The sequence below is a fragment of the Microcaecilia unicolor genome, chromosome 1 (assembly GCF_901765095.1).
Source record: "Microcaecilia unicolor chromosome 1, aMicUni1.1, whole genome shotgun sequence".
In the NCBI taxonomy this organism is placed as follows: domain Eukaryota; kingdom Metazoa; phylum Chordata; class Amphibia; order Gymnophiona; family Siphonopidae; genus Microcaecilia; species Microcaecilia unicolor.
The window spans coordinates 120,889,225-120,908,983 of NC_044031.1; the positions used below are offsets into that span (position 1 = coordinate 120,889,225).

General features: G+C 44.2%; 1 protein-coding gene across 1 annotated transcript in view; it reads left to right on the plus strand.

Moving 5' to 3' along the window:
* The window catches only part of LOC115468148 (cilia- and flagella-associated protein 69-like), a 640,933-nt gene that overhangs the window by 193,729 nt on the left and 427,445 nt on the right, over nt 1–19,759 (plus strand). The window contains 2 exon segments of the mRNA XM_030199696.1: nt 2,435–2,511; nt 16,407–16,505. Coding sequence (XP_030055556.1) covers nt 2,435–2,511; nt 16,407–16,505 — 176 coding nt within the window.

The following is a 19,759-nucleotide window of genomic DNA, read 5'->3' on the forward strand; positions in this document are numbered from 1 at the left end:
AGCCAATTAACTTGTACACATTGTTATGGAATACGCTTAGATTTAGGTGCGGAACGCTAGGCGCAATATATAGAATCCGTCAGTAAGCTAGTATTCTATAATGTTAAATTTGTGTGCCTAGTCCATTATAGAATATTAGCATACGTCAGTAATTAGATACCTACATTTAGGTGCCATCACTTACAACTGCTCTATGGTAGGTGTAAATGGGCTTGCCTAAATGCAACAGTTAGGTTCCTAACTTACAGTATTCAATAAAGCGCTTGCTTGGTCGGAATGCCCATTACCTACCAGTGCCCTTCCCATGTGAACACCCCCTTTGCTGTTACGTGCTAGAACACTTAGGCGCCAAATTATTGAATTGCACCTAAATGCACTTAGGTGCCTAACTGCTGTTTCACCACAGTTTTGGCGCTTAACTGCCATTTGAGCACCAGGCATTAGGCACACCAAAAAGAGAGAAATTTTTACTAGTACTACTGCTTTATTATTTGTATAGCAACACTGTAAAAATAAGATCATGAAATTAAACTCACAAAACCTATTTTCTATAATCTATATGGCAGAATTCATTAGAATCCATCAAAAACTAACAAAAAATGAAGGGGCCCTTTTCTTAAGGTGTGTAGGTGCATAAGCGCATACAACACGCATCAAATTATAACTACTGTGTGCCTTGGGTGGTAATTCTAATTTTGACGTTTGTCCAAAACGCGCGACAGAAAATAATTTCTACTACGTGGCGCTAACTGGGTGGTAATCGGCAGTGTGCACTGATGATTATCGCCTGGTTAACGCGGCAGACTTTACCGCTAAGTGAATTTGTGGCGGTAAGGTCTTAGGCCCAAAATGGACGCACGCCAATTTTTATTTTGCTGCATGTCCATTTTTGGCCAAGGAAAAAAAGACTTTTTTTTGCAGGCGTATCGAATAATGGACATATGCACGTCCAAAACATGCACCTACACCAGCAGAGGACATTTTTCAGCACGCCTTAGTAAAAGGGCCCCCCGAGGTAATTAAGTAGTACATTTAAAGCAAATTGGAAAAAATATTTCTTCACTCAATATGTTATTAAACTCTGGAATTAGTTGCCAAAGAATGTGGTAAAAGCCATTGGCATAGTATGGTTTAAAAAAGGTTTGAAAATCAAAATCAAATAGTGGTTCAGTACAATAATACCTCACTTTACTAAAATAATATAATCATGAAAAATATATATAAATGTTTTGTGTGATGAGGTTTGGACAAGTTTCTGGAAGAAAAGTCTCTTTGAACCTTGCCAAGGAAAGCGCAAACCACACCCCCTTGGAAGCTCTGCATAGTATAAATAGTGGCTTCCTAAAATCACCATTTAGACAAGCGTTCAATCTACACATGTAAATTCTGCTATTTACATGTGGTGATACTTGTGAAATAACCCCTTGTAGGCACCTGTTGGGCTTAGGCTGCATGTTTTGTTGTATTTTGCTTGCTTGCCTTGCGTCTCCTTTAGTGTAGCATTTGTATCTTTATAAAATAGTCTTACGAAACCCTCAACAACCGCAGCTTAACGAACCTACATACATGTACAGTATATCTTCTCAGTGTAGGTATAAGTATACATGCATATTTTATAAAATATGCGTGTACTTTACAAGTCTATCTGCGTTCTGTTAAACTCCTTTTCTTAAACACGCCTAGCCTCGGTTCATGTAAAAATAGTCACAAATATTCTCTGCACCTAAATTATACGTGTGTAACCCTTGAGGTATTTGTATAAAAGCCTTTTTTTCTGCAAATAAAATAGGGACTATCAATGAAAAAATGTATTTAAATTGTTCCCATCAAGTTATGTATGTATATTTAGCGCCAAACATCTATGTGTATTGCTGCTTAATATACCTATAACATTATGGACTAGATTCAGTGGGCGACAAAAAAAATGAGCGCTAAGTGCTTTTATATAAATGATGCTCTGAGTTGGCACCATTTATAGAATAGCCCATAGCACCAGGATTTGCACTCAGTTTTGGGCATGAGGATTTACATCAACTGAAACCTGGTATAAATCCTTGTGCCTAAATTAGATGCGGATCCCATGATTTCTATAATCCGTGTGCATCTTAATGAACACTCCAATCCATCCATGCCCCCTTTTCAGTTGCACACTAAAAAATTTACACATGCCTCTTTATAGAATAATGCCCAGTAAGATCTGTGTAAATTCATATTGTTGCCAATTAATGCCAATAATTGATTGTTAGCGCCCAATTATTGGTCTTAATTTCCTCTTTAGTTAAATTATCTGTGCAGATTAGGCAAGTGCCCAAATTTGTGTGTGCAGTTTTGAGCACCATCATAGAATTTGGGAGTATATTAATATCTTATATAAATGAATATTCTCTTGACCCTCTTTGTTTATAACTTCCTAATTTATTTTTCTTGTTGGCAGTTTACCATTTCTAAAGGAGAAATCATCTGATGAAACAAAATATGCAAAAGTTGTTTCAGAATCAATTTTACAATTGGGTGAGTTAGACTTTTTTAGACACACAATTTAATACAGCTTTTAATGAGCATGTTCTTATAATAGTGTTTACGTTTGAATAAGTTGCAGTGTTTAACATTTTCAGTGCTTTTTTGTAGGAAAAAAGCTACTTGTACTCATTATGGATAACCTTAGGGGTGGGGTCACTATCTGACTCCACCCCTTCAGTAGCCACACCCTTGTTTATATGCACCATGGCTAGTAAAAGAGATCAATGAAAATATTACACCAGTATAGGAGAAGAAAAATAACGTCATTTTTTTCCCATTATAAATCATTTCTATAAGCTGGTATAGCTCCAGTGTACCCAAAATGACACAAACCAAATTAGTACACATACCAGGAATTAGGAGAACAGTCTTGCCAAATATGAAACACAATATGTTATCAAAATCTCAGAACCTAACAAACAGATCCCTATTCAGACACTTGGCCTTGCAGTCGCACATGCAGAACAGATAGCCCCTCTTCAAATACAGGCAAAAATTAACCTGAAATCCTAAGAAGCTAGAACACTACCAGAACACTAACAGAAAGAAACATGTTAACTCCTATACAGTGCAAAATAAAACATGTAAATTCTTAAATTGGACATTTGCCAAACACTAAAATGAAAATAAAATTATTTTTCTACCTTTGGTGACTTTATTTTTCTGATCATGTTGGTCCCAGTATCTGATTCTGCTGCTATCTGTTATCTTAACTCTGTTTCCAGGGCTTCATGTCCATTTATTTCTTTACTTTCCTCCTTTCTTCTTCATTTCATGCCCTACATCCATAAATAAAAACGGGGTCCTCCGCAGACTTGACTGGAAGAGTTAGAGTGGATCCAGCTTTTGCCTATTTTCTCCATCCATGTGCAGTTTTTCTCCTTTCGTCCCTTTCCCTCTTCTCCATCCACGTGTATCTTCTTTTTTTTCTCTTCCTTCCCCTCCATCTATATCCAGGGTTTCTCCTCTCTCCCATCCCTTGCATCCATGTCCAGCATTTTCCCCTCCCCTCCATCCATGTGCATCTCCTTCCTCTCTCTTCCCTCCCCTCCATCCATATCCAGTGATTCTCCTCTCTTCCCTGTCCTCCCCTCTATCCATCCATGTCCAGCAATTCTCCTCTTTCCCCTGCTCTCCTTTCCATCCATGCTCAGCAATTCTCTTCTGTCCCCTGCCATCCCCTCCATCCATGTCCAGCAATTCTCCTCTCTCCCCGCCCTCTTCTCCATCTATGCCCAGCAATTCTTCTCTCTCCCCTGCCCTCCCCTCCATGTCCAGCAATTCTCCTCTCTCCCTTCTCTCCATCCATATCCAGCAATTCTCCTCTCTCCCTTCTCTCCATCCATGTCCAGCAAATCTCCTCTCTCCCTTTCCTCTTCTCCATCCATGTCCAGCAATTTTCCTCTCTCCCCTGCCCTTCCCTCCATCCATGTCCAGCAATTCTCCTCTCTCCCCTGCTCGCCTCTCCATCCATGTCCAGCAATTATCCTCTCTCCCTATCCTCTTCTCAATCCATGTCCTGCGATTTTCCTCTCTCCCCTGCCCTTCCCTCCATGTCCAGCAATTCTCCTCTCTCCCCTGCCCCTCCCCTCCATTCATCCATCCATGTCCAGCAATTCTCCTCTCTCCTCTGCTTTCCTCTCAATCCATGTCCAGGTGAAGATGTGATTCCATGTGCCCCAATAAATGGAGAGTTTAATTTTACTTCCAATATTTATAATACCAGGCTTCCCAAGGCATATTACCAGGGCCGGTCTTAGCAAGTGCGGGGCCCTATGCAGACCAATTTGACGGGGCCCCACCCTAGCCCCGCCCCCACCCTAACTCCGGCACACCATAGCTCCGCCCCACCCTAGCTCCAGAGCCGGCCACCCCTCCCTCCGAGCTCCAAGGCCCCCAGCTCCAGGGCTTGTCGATCCTGCACAGTCAATGCCAACTGAAAACCATGTCTTTTTCACAAACACAGATACACCCTAATCCACTATAGAATAAGTAGTAATACTTAAACTTTCTATTTAGATAAAAATTAAACTGAACCCCCAAGATGCCAGACTCTGCATACAATACAACACCACAGAAACAGAAAATGTCCCCTAGTACTGTGCAAAATATAAGACAACAGATGTAAATTTGAAAAAAAACTAACAAATACCAATCACCACTTTACAAATTAACAAATAGAAATAAAACAAATATAGAAAATAAAATAATACCATTTTATTGGACTAATACATTTAGCTTTCAGAGGCCAAAACCTCCGTCCTCAGGTCAATACAGTATAGAGCTGTTACAGTATCCTATCCTGACCTGAGGAAGGGGGGCTTTGTTCTCCGAAAGTTTGTCAAAATGTATTAAAATTAGTCCAATAAAAAGATTACCTTATTTACATGTTGTATTATAAACATTTATTAACACAGCTACAATACTATATCCTAAAGCAAAAAAATAAAAATATATATTTTATTTAGTTTGTTGTCTCTGGTTTCTGCTTTCCTCATCTTCTTTTCACTGTCTTCCTTCCATCCAGCATCTGTCTTCGCTCTCTCTCTGCCATCCAGTGTCTGCCCTCTCTGCTGTCCCCTCCATCCAATGTCTGCCCTCTCTCCCTGCCCCTTTCGTGCACATCTGCCCTCTATCTCTGCCCCTTCCATTCACTGTCTGCCCTTTCTATCCCTTCCATCCACTGTCTGCCCTTTCTCTCTGCCCCTTCAATCCACCATTTGCCCTCCCTCTCCCATCCATCCGGGTCTGCCCTCCCTCTCGCTCCCCCTTCCATCCAGGATCTGCCCCTCTCTCTGCCCCTTTTTTTCAGCCCCCAGTTCCAGCCCCACTATCCCACCAGTCCCCCCGTTTCAGCCCCCAGCCACTCTTCCCTGTCCCCTTTTCAGCCCCCAGTTTCAACCCCAATCACCAGCCCTTTTCTCTCACCAGTCCCAAGCTTCATTCCCAGCCACTTCTCCCTATCTCCTTTTCAGCCCCCAATACCCACAGTTTCAGCCCCTGCCCCTTTTCAGCCTCCAGTCCCAGTACTAGCTCCCCTTATCCCACCTACCCTCCTTTTCAGCCCCCAGTTCCAGCCCCCTTCATCCACATGCCTTGTATTAGAGCCCCCCTTTTCAGCCCCAGAACCATTCTCCCACCTGACCCACGCATGCCCCATTTTCCCACCAGCCCCATGCATGGCCCCCATTTCCCATATGGCCCCTTCTCAAACCCCAGTTCCAGCCCCCTTCTCCCATCTGAGAACCCCCATTCCACACCCTTCTCCCATCTGAGTCCCCCTTACCCCTCCCCCATCTGAGAACCCCCACCCTGCAACCTTCTCCCATCTGAGTCCCCCTTACCCCCTCCCCCCATCTGAGAACCTCCATCCCACACCCTTCTCCCATCTGAGTCCCCCTTACCCTCTCCCCCCAACTGAGAACCCCCATCCCACACCCTTCTCCCATCTGAGTCCCCCCCCCACCCGACCCACCTACCAACTCTGTTCTCCTGCTGCACCCACTAACTTTTAAAAAAATTAAGAATCGTCGAGTAGCAGGCAGCGTCTCGCGTCTGCCCTGCTAGTAAAAATCTCCTGCACGTCGTCGGGCCGGCCTTCCCGAATTAAGTCCCGCCCTCCTCTGAGGTAATAGCCTATTACCTCAGAGGAGGGCGGGACTTAATGCGGGAAGAGCCTATTACCTCAGAGGAGGGCAGGACTTAATGGGGGAAGGCCGGTCCGACGACGTGTAGGAGATTTTTACTAGCAGGGCAGACGCGAGGCGCTGCCTGCTACTCGACAATTCTCAATTTTTTTACAGAACAGCGATCGATCGTCGGGGGGGGGTGGGAGCGGCGGGCAGGGCGACCCCAGGCACGCTGCGCGGGGCCCCCTTGAGCGCAGGGCCCTATGCGGCCGCCTCGGTCGCCTCGCCCAAAGACCAGCCCTGCATATTACAACAACAGTTAAGATGAACCCATCAAGAAACAGGTTAGTCTCACTGAAATTTTGCCATCTGTATTGTATAGGACAGTGTAGAAAAATGAGCACAAAATACAGAGTTTATAACTGCTGTTTCTTTATATCTACATATGGGAAGCTTTCAAATAAATTAAAAAGCTGCCCAATAAGTTAAAAACAAATCTTATCTGCTCCACCTTTGAAGGCACTGCCTATCCAACTGGAACACCTTTAAACGTTTTACAGATTGACCAGGCTTATTTCTAATGTATCTTTTTGCATGAACCAGTGTGATAGGCTCACCCTGTCGTCCATCTCCTGCTTTTTTTAATCTCCACTGAGTCCAGAGTCCGGCATGTCTCTCTCCTGCGCTCCCACCCCCTGTGCTCAGGTCAGGTGAAAATTTCCTCCCTCCCCATGTCTTTCTCCTGCACCCCGCCCCTCCAATGCCAGCATTGCTAAACATTTCCCCTGTGTTGGCTCTGCAGTCCTTCTTTCTCTGTGCCGTGCCCCTGCCCCGCCCCCTTTGCTGTAACTTCCTGTTTCCACAGGGGTGCGGCAGAGAGAAAGAAGGACTCGTGAGCCGACGTAGGGCAGTCAGCTGAATGAAGAATACTGCCTCTGTTAGTGTTCCGAAGAGAAAAAAAAAACATGTTGGACTGGGTAGGTAGGTAGGTGGCTAGAGGGGGGGGGCAGGGGGGAGAGTAGGGTCGCTGGACATGGGTGGCTGCAGGGGGGGCCAGGGGGAGAGGAGGGTCGCAGAACCTGAGTGGCTGCAGGGGGGGCAGGGGGAGAGGAGGGTCGCAGGACATGGGTGGCTGGAGGGGGGGCAGGGGAGAGGAGGGTCGTTGGACATGGGTGGCTAGAGGGGGGCAGGGGGAGAGTAGGGTCACTGGACATGGGTGGCTGCAGGGGGGGCCAGGGGGAGAGGAGGGTCGCAGGACCTGAGTGGCTGCAGGGGGGGGCAGGGGGAGAGGAGGGTCGCAGGACATGGGTGGCTGCAGGGGGGGCAGGGGAGAGGAGGGTCGTTGTTTGATGCGCCGCTCCCTGCCACTTGCTCCATGTGTTTCCCTACTCCTCCCCCTGCCTGGGAATCAGATGTGAGTGACGTCAGCCTGGGTGGCTGGAGGGGGGCAGGGGAGAGGAGGGACATGGGTGGCTGCAGGGGGGCAGGGGGGGCAGGGGGAGAGGAGGGTCGCTGGACAGGGGTGGCTGGAGGGAGGGGGTGAGGGGGGTCCTGAGACCAGAGAGGTGGGGGTGGAAGGGGGGCCTCAAACCATAAAGGGAGGGGGCACATACTCTCTCACTCACTCACTCTCTGTCTCTCACATATGCTCTCTCTGACACACTCTCTGTCTATCACACTCTCCATCTTTCCACACACAGTCTCTCTCAAACATACACTCCGAGGAAAACCTTGCTAACGCCCGTTTCATTTCTGACAGAAACGGGCCTTTTTTTACTAGCTGCATATATTACACTGGCTCCCAGTGAAAGCGAGAATCCAATTCAAAATCATGACTCGTCTACCAGCTATTTAACAGCATGGTCCCCGATTATTTTAGCCCACATAACACTACCACACCAAAACGTCCAAGCAGGTGCTAGAACCTACCTACTATTAACCCAGCTGCAAAGGAAAAAGACTCAGGCCAAGATGCACTAAAGTCGTCGTTAGAGCCGTTCCGTACCAAATTCCATAGCGAATCGGTAGGGAACGGCTATGCATCAAGGAAAGGGAATGCAAATGAGCTACTCGTTGTAGCTCACTTGCATTCTCTATTCCTTCTTAAAACAGTCGGAGAATCGGCCAGTCAAGCATGCGCAGAGCAGCAAAGCGTTATGCTGGCTGCTCTGCGCATGCCAAATAAGCCTTTATAATACATTTTTATTATTGCGGGGGAGGACGCACAAAATGGACGTTTTTTTTAAAAGTGAAGCTTTATTTAAAAAATCACAGGCTCCGATTCTGCTTCTGCTAATGTGTTGACTGAATTTCACTCATAGCAAGCAAGTGCAGTTTGGAAGTTGTTGGTTCATGAATGGCAGAAAAACAAATGTTCAAATAAATAAATTAAAAACGGGGAGAAAATAATAACTCCAATTTTAACAAAACTATTAATGGGATTTGAACCCGCCACCTCTGGATTACAAGACCAGTGCTCTAACCACTCGCCAGAGCTCTATTTGCTTGGATGTCCCTTCCTTACTTCCAGATCTCTCAGCCAGTGGTGTAGCAAGGGCGGGGGGGCGGTCCGCTCCGGGTGTCAACGGGTGGGGGGGTGCTCCGCTCCATCCATCCACACCCCCCCTTGGCTTGGAACCGCCTCCCCCCCCGACGCAGTCCCCACCTGCCAACCAGGTTCCAGCTCCGTCCACCCCCAGCGTGGTGCCGCCTCCCCCCCCCACACAGTCCCCACCTGCCAACCAGTTTCCAGCTCCGTCCACCCCAGCGTGGCGCCTCGCACCTGCAGCGCTGCTGTAAAAAAAAGAAAATCGCCTCCTCGTCGGCCCTTCCCTCACTATGTCCCGCCCTCTGACATAAGTTTCTATTTCCTCGAGGGTGGGACACAGAGGGAAGGGCCGACGTCGACGAGGAGATTTTCTTCTTTTTACAGCAGCGCTGCAGATGCGAGGCGCCACGCTGGGGTGGACGGAGCTGGAATCTGGTTGGCAGGTGGGGACTTTGTCAAGGCGGGGGGGGGGTGTCGAGGCGGGGGGGGGGGTGCGCCGTGTTGCCGTGCACCCAGGGGGGATGCGCAGTGGCGATCTGCCCTGGGTGTCAGGCAACCACGGAACGCCACTGCTCTCAGCTGAGTGAAGCACAGGCAAAAAGGATGTTTTTATTATTGCGGGGGAGGACGCACAAAATGGACTTTTTTTTTAAAGCGAAGTTTATTAAAAAAATCAAACAGACTCCGATGCTGCAGGCTCTTTTTTGGACATCATTCAACCCCGGAATAATAAAAACGGCCTTTTTGCCCGTGCTTCACTCAGCTGAGAAGTCTCTGAGGCAATCACAGTGTGTTTAGCTCAGCTAAATGCGCTGGGATTGGCTCAGAGACTTCAGGTTTTTTTTTTTTACATTTTAATAATTTTTCCAATCCCGCACAGCCCCAACGAGAGGTACAGACCTCTCGTTAGATTTTCCAGCCTTAAGACAATCAGAAAAGGTTAGTGCATCTCATTACAATAGGGTTTCTACACGATTTGCTTATCTGCATTCCGTTTTCGTTAGATGCTACTGTCGTCGGAAAACTGTGTTTAGTGCATGCCAGGGTTTACTGCTTGCTCGTTATTGGCTCGTAAAGTTTAGTGCATCTGGCCCTCAGTCAATCCATGCCTTAGGTTTCCCTGTCTTGCATCTAATATGCGGAACTCACTATCGCTAGCTGTAAGAAAAATAACAAACTATCTACACTTCTGTACAATCCTCAAAGCATCCCTTAAGTATTTCACAGGCAGCGGTTAGCCCAGTGGTTCCCAAACTTTCTCAGGTCACAGTGTCCCAGGCTACACATTTTTTTTCTCAAGTCTCCCCCTACCCTGCCCCCACCCCCAACAGCATTGATTCCTACCCTTGCTGGTGGGGATGCCCAAGCCCCACTAGCTGAAGATGTCCATTGCTGCTTGTGCAATCAAATCAGTAGCATGCTTCAGCCACCAACACCTGCATTCCCATACATGCCCTCCTTCTCTCTCCCCTTCCATCTAGGATCTGCCCTCCTCCAGTGTCTGCTCTCCTTCTCTCTCCCTTCAATCCCTCCCTCTCTTGCCACTTTCATCCAGCCTCTGCCCTCTCTCCCCCTTCCATCCAGCTTCTACCCTCTCTATCTCTTCCCCCCCCCCAACCTTCATCCAGCCTCTGCCCTCCTTCTCTTCCCCTTTCATCTAGTATCTGCCCTCCTTCTCTCTCCCTTCCATCCCTCCCTCTCTCTCTCATCACTTTCATCCAGCCTCTAACCTTCCTCGCACGCCCCCTTCCATCTAGCCTAAGCCTCCTCTCTGTTTCTCTCCCCAATCCAGCGTCTGCCTCCTCTCTGTCCCTGCTCCCCCCGCACACCCATCCCTCCGCTGCTGCTTCAACAGCGGCTAAACAAGCTGCAGCCACTCGGGACCAGACTCTCCATACATGCGGCTGCCCTGGAACAGGAAGTGATGTTCGAGGGGGGAGAATCATCAGCCGTGTATATGAAGAGTCTTAGCACCACGTGGCTGCAACTTGTTTTGCTGCTGCTGCTGATCTAGAGAAGCAGCACGGCAGGGATGGATGTGTGTGGGGGGAGCAGAGACAGAGAGGAGACAGACGCTGGATTGGGGGGGGAGCAGTAGCGGTTCATGTGGCAGTGGGAGGGAGGTTGTGATTTTCTGCAGCACCCCTACGTCAATGGAGGGTGGGCACAGGAACAACAGACTGACGTTGGAGGAGGGAGAAGCAATTGTCGATCAGATGTTTTATCCTGTGCAGCACCTTCGCATACAGGTGAGAGGCGCTGCGCAGGACGGTAATGCGGGGGGGGGGGGTCCGGTGGAAGGTGGGAGCGGCGGCGACGATCCCAGGGGGGCGGAGGATGGCGGGAGGTGGAGCCCTGGAGCAAGGGACAGGAAACACAGGAAGGGAGGGGGACCGGGGATGAGAAAATGTGGAGATTTGTTTTTATTAAAACCGGCTGAAGCGGGGAAATGTGGCGATCTCAGGGGGGGCAAGGGCGCCCGTACAGGATGCTCCTGACGAGCGCCTTTGCCCCCTCCCGATCTATTTGAATTTTGTTTTTGTTTCGGTTAGTGCAGGGGGAAGTGGGGAACTACCGGTTTGTGTTTTACATAACTTTTTTTTTTTTTACTTGCCAGCTTGCATTTTTAAGGTGCAGGAGGGAGCGGGGAGATGACAGCTCAGGCCTGAGTGACAGGTCTGAGATCTCGCTAAATTTCTCACGTTAAATGATTTGTTAGAATCGTCGGTATGGTTAGTGCATTGTGAATTGTCCACATTTCAATGGTAGTTTCTGTTTTGCATTCCGTTTTCGTTATCTGCTAGCGGCTTCAGAAAAAGGCCTATAATGCATGCAACGGTGGCAAATTTTGTCGTTAAAGGGTTGTTAGAGTTTTGTGCATCTAGGCCTGGGTGAGAAGGAACAAGGATAGGGGAATTGAGTAGTGGTTAGGAGCCAAAAGTAGTGGTGAAAAGGTGGGTTTTCAGCATAGATTTGAAAACAGGTAGAGATGGAGCTAGGCGTACAGGCTCAGGAAGTCCATTCCAGGCATAAGGTGCCGCAAGGGAAAAGGAACGAAGCCTGGAATTAGCAGTGGAGGAGAAGGGGGATGACAAGAGAGATTTGTCCAGCGAGTGGAGTTTACGGGGAGGAATGTAGGGAGAGATGAGAGAGGAGAGGTAATGGGGGGCTGCAGAATGGATGAAATGAAAACCAACATCAGTGCACTGAGCAATATCTGATTGGGTTTTGAACATCAAGCCATTTAATTTCACATCAGCTATTTTTCTTCTAATGCCCCAGAAGATGCCTAGCAGCTTCAAGTATTATGGGCAGTGTGACAGGACCATAATGATCCTCTACTACAATAATAAAAGAACTGTAGGAAATATTTCTTGTACAACACAACCCAAATCTACAATTTCCCACTCAAAAATACCAATCAAATTCCTTTATAATAAAATCCCAATAATGAAAATAGACAAATGGAAGGGAAAAACCTCAAGGAGCTCAGACATCAACATTTATTGAGCATAAATTCATCATCGGCATAAAAAATCTTTCGTCCTTCTGCTAATGTCTCTGCTCAAAACAGTTTTCATGAAAATCCAATACTTATTTTTTTTTTTATTTTCTAACAAGGTGAAAGTCCAGCATTTTTAAAACAAATTATTCTCTAAATTCCTTATAGGTCAAGCCCATGAAAATTTATTTTTTAGCAGAGATAGGCACTAGGGAGATTTTTGACAGCCATCCCACATTTCAAAACTCCTCACAGAGAGAGCTGCTTATTATCAACTATGTATAGGGACAACAACCTCCAGTGGTTCGGGGTCTGTTTAGCCCATAAAAAGTCCATCCAGCTTTTTGTTTCTTTTGACCCTAGCAGGTTTGGGGCTTCTGTTAACAAATGCATGCTTTCCAGTTTGCTAGCAGAATGTATTTTCTTATGCTCGGGTGAGCCTAACCCTAGGGGGTCATGTCACAGCTCATAATTTCTGAGCTGTGGTGGTGTTGGTAGGCTATTTGACGTTGGCCTCCATAGAAGAGGTTTGCAGGGCTGCAACATAGACCTCTTTCCAAACATTCACCTTGCATTACTTTCTAGAACAAGACTCCTGATGTGTCAATAGGTTTGGCCAGACAATCCTCCAGAATTTTTTTGGAAATCAGAATCCTACTCCATCCCCCTGAGGCCCATTTTATTGAGTTCCAGTCTGCCTTAAATTAAAATAAAAAGCCCCATAAGACTTTTTGCTGCCATAAATATTTGGGTGTCGGTTGCACCATCACTTGTATTATTTCCCTTTTTTTTCTGTTAAAGGCAGCCTGTAGCTAGGGAGTCCTGTTTGTGAGGATTTTACTATCCAGCTTGTCCTCTGTGAAAGTACAATTAATTATGTGCAGCAACTGTTCTTTGAAGACAGCAGGATAGAAATCCTCACAAACCCACACACCTCCCCAAGGAGTTGTGTTCTAATAAAGCTTAAAAATGAACTTGACATGGTCCTGGTGGGGAAACAGACGAACATGTGCAGTTGAGTACTCTCAAAAGTCTGTCTTCAATGCTGGAGCAAAGTTCCCACACAGGCTATGACTTCACCCATCTGTGAGGATTTCTGTCCTAGGAGAAAACTTTTTACAGGTAAATGTGTTTTCGTGCCTTTCTCCAGAGCATAGACACACACTTACACCGGTGCTTGCATATATGTAATACATGCGTATCTCACCCTTTACACTAGTATTCTGTAAAGGAAAGTAGGGGCCTATCAGGCACCTGGTTACAGAATTACCCTTTATCTCCATTATTCTATAATCTGTTGTGTAAAATTGTGCATCGATTGATAGTTACATGCCGCATGGCGCCTACGTTGGCAGTTACATGTGTAACTTCACTTAAACGCTATTCTCTAAGGTATGGGTGGGGCCCACACTTACGCAGGAAGCTTATAGAATGCTGTAAGTTACATGCTTAAATGTAATGTTTAGGCACTAACGTTTACACCTGTCATAGACCATGCATAAGTGCTCATATGGATATCCAGATGTCATTATAGAATAGTGCTTGGTGCTCGGCATTTTGCCCGCATTGTCGCACCTCTTTTTTAGTACCCTATACTGAATTGCCTCCAATGTTAGCAGAAGTGAAACTATTTGTGGTAGGAGCCTAATGAATTCACCATATTTCTAATTGGGTGATTACAGGGCTCATTTTTAAGAGAAAAACATCCAAAAAGCAGCACAAAGCTGCATTTGGATGTTTTTTTTTCCACAAAACATCCAAATCGTTATTTTTGAAATCCATTTCAAAACATTTTTCTATGCAGTTCGTCTGACGTGTGTCCACTTCACAAGGGACCATGTCGGGGGCACGTTGAAGGCAGGATTTGGGTGTTGCTAACAGTTGGATGTTTTTCTGCCACAATGGAACAAAGCAAAAACACCCAGGATTAAAACCTATACATTTGGGCTAGATCTGTTTTAGTAATGACTAAATCACAAAAAGGTGCCCCAAATAACGAGGTGACCACAGGAGGGATTAGGGCATGACCCTCTTACTCCCCCCGTGGTCACTGATTCCCTCCCACCCCTCCCCCAAAGATAAAAGAACATACCAGGCTCAGTACCAGTACATACCAGTTTCAGATATTATGGTCAGTCCTATTAGAGCAGCAAGCAGGTCCCTGGAGTAGCCTAGTAGTCGGTGCAGTGGACTGTAGAGTAGGGGATCCAGGCCCATAACCCACTCTGTTACACTTGTGGTGGAACGTGTGAGTCCTCCAAACCCCACCAAAACCCTACTTTACCCACATATAGGTGACTCTTGCAGACATAAGGACTATTATAGTAGTGTACAGTAGGTTTTTGGTAGGGTTTGGAGGGCTCACCGTACAATATAAGGGGTAACAGTGAGATATGTACCTGGGACCTTTTATGTGAAGTCCACTGCATTAATCCCCTAGGGTCTTCACTGCTCTGCTGGGATGATTGTGATGTCAGTCTGCTAAGAATGATGGCTCCACCTACATCCCAATGGCTTACTTTTGTGCATTTATCACTTAGACTTTTTTTTGTAAATGGTCAAAAAAATAGACACACTGAGCACAGCAACGTTTAGCAAATGGCCATTTTTGGGGAAAAACCCCAAACATTTTGTAGGTTCAAAAATGGGCATGTTTGCTGTTGGATTTTTGGACATTTTCCTCAAAACGTCCAAAGTCGGATTTATACGTCGTATCGAAAATGCCCCTTCACATGTCTTTAGTTTATTCGTGGGGCACAGCAGAGAATGACAATGACTAGTAAAGACTGTCTCCTCATTTGCATGCTTTGTTTATAGGCATTTTCTAATAAATTTTGGGGTGTTTCAAAATACAATAAACATTGGCCAAATATCCTTTTATGGTAGATGTTTATGAAATCATAATATTTAACTGTTATGTGTTAGTGGAGGCTCACCCTTCCAAGGGTGAATCAATTGCTATATAACACATTTTCTGTAATTTGGCCTTCTGGTTTTCTCTGTATAGAAAGCCTGATTTATCTGTGCATGTAAAGACTAACTTTATAACAGGGTATGTAGGTCAAAGGTTGAAAAAGACATAATTTATCCCTATTTTATAAAGACAACATACGCACCTTTGCTCCTGGGAACGCCTTTGTGGAGTCCATGTTAAAGTATATGTGATCAAGCGGCATGTATACTTTATAAAAATGTGTGACTGCATATGTACATGAGAAGGCATTTTTGCATATAATGTATGCTTTACACACGGATAACTGTTAATAATAATGAACAGAAATATAATGAGAAACTGTTGAATTGTATGAAGTTTCTATGGTCAGTGGAATGCAGGCATTAAAGGCAAAAGAGATATGAGTCCACAGGCTTGTGAAAACAATAATGAAGTCATAGAACGAAGAGGGAGTTATAGAATTAACCTTGAGATGAGCAGCCTACTGTGAAGCGGAGACAGGAGGCTGTAAAGGGGGAGAGAGAGTCTGTGCAAGGTACCAGAAAGAATGTGGATTGCAGCCATTTGTAAGATAAGAGATGTGAGAACGAGCTTCAAAGAGAGAGGGTTGATGACGTACACATTGGGTTCAGTGTGAAAGAAAGTGAATATAAACAGAGTAGCATATATGTGACCTGAGCAAAAGCAATATCTAAGCTGAGCAAATATATCTCTGTACTCCTGCTAAGCATATATATCTTTGTATTCTTGATAAAAATAACTTTCGCTCCCATCTGAGTGTTCCTCAGATGCTTCTGTCCAACGGGGGGCAGTCGACAAAAATAAAACTTTTTTGATTATTCTTTTTATAACAGGTGTCAGTTTCTTTATTTACACACATATAGGGTGTAAATCATCAAAACTCACGAAGAATGCTCTCTATGGCACAATTCAAATTGTTTGGTAAGCATTAGCAATAAATTTGAGAGACTATCATACTCCACGTACTGTGGCTTAGAAGTGAGGTTCATTTCTGTAATGGTATCCACAAAACTAATCCATTTGGAGACATTGCCCTAAAAGATAAATGTTTACAAAATTAGCCCTATAAAGTAAAGTCTTCTGTATTGCAAAGATTTGCCTATAGTGTTATTTGTTGCAAATGATGGATTTATAATTGCTGAGGTTGCTTCTTCAGGAAGGAGGGGTCTGTTCAATAACATTTAACTGGTAAGTGTAGTATTTATGATAATGTGTATAATATTTGTCTTCTAGGTAACTTGATGAATATATCCTGTACTCAATTGAGGAGACAGATTTGTTCCTCTATCATTGACTTTTACAGTACAGAACACCCAAAGCAAAAGATTGAAGGTAAGTACACTAACTTTTTTCTTTTGTTAAAGTGAGATTTTTCAGTAGATCTCTCTGATTACTTCACGAACACATGTGAAAATCTTCAGTGATACATTACAAAAACCTATTTTCTACAAAGAGTACGTACAATAATAAGGAGGAGTAACCAAAGCCACATATAGTTAATATTTGCTGTAATTAGATAGTGTGAGGACTACGGAAAGAAGGAGATTATGAACAGGCAGGTAGTGACTTGAATAATATGATACTGGGGGATTTCAAATTCAGAAAGCTTGATCTCCAGGGTTTTAAAGTAGTTTTATGTTGCATTGGCAACCAGTAGCATAATCTTTCTTAAATCATGTCTCTTACTATGCTGTATTCTGGAGTTTTTCAACCTAATGTCAATTTAATCTTCTGTGCATTGTCAGAAATGGAGTTATTCAAATTGATCCTTGAGCTTTCACCTTTTTATTTTCATAAAGAAACGGGGCGATCTCTGTGATGCCAAATATCCTAGTTTTTCTCCTAAGCCCGATGAGTTATTCCATTTTATTGATCAACTCTGTCAACAGACTTGAAGATGTTGACATGCTGAGCGTAATTACAACATACAAAAACAGCACTGAAGTAGATGAAAATGGCTGGAAATCTTTTATTCAATGTTCTTCAAAATAACTCTACACGGACCATGTTTTGGTGACAGGAGTCTGTGACTTTACAGAAAATATAGCTCTAGAGCCAAACTAGATCTATATGATACACCTTAATGGATGGAACAGTTAAAGGCACATGTCATCAGTTGTGTATCCAGATTGTAACAAAAAAGGGCATCGAGCGATATTCCTGCCAAATGCATAGCAGTGGCTCGTTTATCTAGGGATATGATTCTCACGTAGGGTGCAAGAGGTCCTGGGTTCAACTCCCAGATGAGCCCCCTTTCCTCCCTGCCTGAGTTGGGTAGGAGGTTTGTACTAGTTGAGCTTAATTACATCCATAATGCCCCCAATTCAAATTCCTCCTCCCTTCCATTTCTTATGGCTTGCTCCCTTCTAAGAAGATAAGACTGAATTATAGTAAACCTGAAGACATCAAAATAATGTCAAGCAGGATTATAGTGATTTGTATATAGCAGTATGGAGATCTTTAAAATCATAACCAGGACAGGAATAAGTCATAGGCAAACTAGGCATGTACCTAAGAATCAAGAAGCCAATATTAAGTCCACAGTAAACAGCATTTTTTTAAAATGCTGGCCACCGTAGGTGAAAAAAAAAAACCCCACCAGATGTTCAGTGCCAGTATTGAATATCTGGAAATTTTTGCTGACCGGAAGTGCTATCCATGTAGTGGCAATGTTCGGACTGCTAGCTAGGTAAAGTTAGTACAACAAAAAGACTGTCCTAACTTTATCCAGCTAGCTAGCTAGTTATTGGTTTGAATATTACTGTTAAATGCATAACCTCAGGCTCTGCCCAGGCTCTATCCATGGACCATTCTGGCACTGCCCAGATAGTGCTAAGGTGGTCAGAGGGAATATTCAGTGGCACTATGTATTTAATGCAGTTAGTAGTATCTGTTAACCAGATAACTGCCTGTCAATACTGGCTGACAGATGTTTAGGAGGGGCCCCCGCTTAGACTTGCTAAGTCAATGGCTTTCAAGGTAGATTTTTGCCTTGATAAGTCAGAAGTGAGCATAAAAGTTGGAGTTCGAGAGGGAAAACCTGAGCTACTGCTTCCTGAAGAGGTTTATCTGTTTTCCCCCGCCTCAATTGTCTTCCCAGTTGACAGGAGGAGTTGACAAACAGTGCTTCTTATGTGCTGGTTCCTCATCTACTGGTATTCCTCTACAGTTAAAGTCAGGCAGGACCCCATTTTTGGGAGTTTTAAAATGTATCTCTACTACAAGGGAGTGGCCCAATATGCTTGTTTGCCTAGGCCGACCAAATGTTTAATCCCGCCTTGGTCTTAATAGTTTGTGATACCTCCTATGGGTCTAAGGACCAACAAGCAATAATTTTTCAGACCTATGACATCTGAAGAAGGGGCCTGACTAGTCTCCAGAGCTTATGAGCTGCAAAATGTTTTGTTTTGGCCCTTATTAATAAAAACACCGCTCCAGCTAGGAGCAACGTTTTATTTAAAATACCCATGTAAATGTTTGGTTAATTACCAGAATGTTAAATATGTGTATTTTGACCCTTCCCAATTATGTTCCTTTTTAACATCTAAGAGAGTTCTCTAAGTGTAATATATACCAAGCCTGAAAAGCTGAAATCCTTTTTTTCCCTTTTTTTTTTGTTTTGTTGTCAAACATATTTGAAATGTTTAACTCCTTTTCCTTATATCTCCAGTTTATCGTATCTTGGAATCCCTATTTGAGGACTTTAAGTATCCAAAAGGAGATTATTTTTCCTATTTTATTGTGATGCAAATTTCTGTAAATTTGAAATCTTTGGCTGCTTTTTTTTTTGTCAAGTTAATTTACTTGTGAATTATTGAAATAATTAATAAAATTAAATTAAAAAAAATAAATAAAAACACAAAGTTCAAACACTTCCAGTGTTCTCCAGATCACTACAGCTGCTAGAATATCACTGGAGAAGATTACAATTTATCCACCCTAGCTAAATCTTAGATTAGGAAAACATGCTTGCCGATACTCAGCTGCGGTAGTAGCTTCCACTTCAGCACTAACCGGTCATTTTCAGTGCCTCTGACTGGTTAAGTGCCTCTGAAAATGACCAGATAACTGTATAAAAAAATGAGTTAACCGTTCAGCTGCCATTCCTGGTTGTTTAACTTGCTTTGTATATTGACCGGAGAGTTCTTACTATAAGTTTTATGAAATACTAGTAAAAAAGGCCCGTTTCTTAACGCAATGAAACGGCGCTAGCAATGTAATGAGTTCCTGCCATTAATGTGTCCACGGTTGTAGTCTGAATATAATTGTTGTTTACATGTGTAAGATTTCTTTATATACAATATTTTTTGTGTAAACTGTGTTACAATGTGGTAAAAGTTTTCCTTGTTGAGGCCCTTCAATCAGTTTAACAATCACATCAGAAAAGCTCCTTACTCCTGAGAATGCAACATACAGTTGCCCATGTGAGAGACTGAGAGTGACAGTGTGTTTTACAGACAGTGTAAGAGAGAGATACACAGAGTGATTGCATGTGTGTGTGTGTGATGTCTGTGTGTGTGTACGTGTGTGAGTGAAAAAGTGATTAAATGTTTGTCTTCCCTTCCGTTCTGTGCACTTGCCTTCAC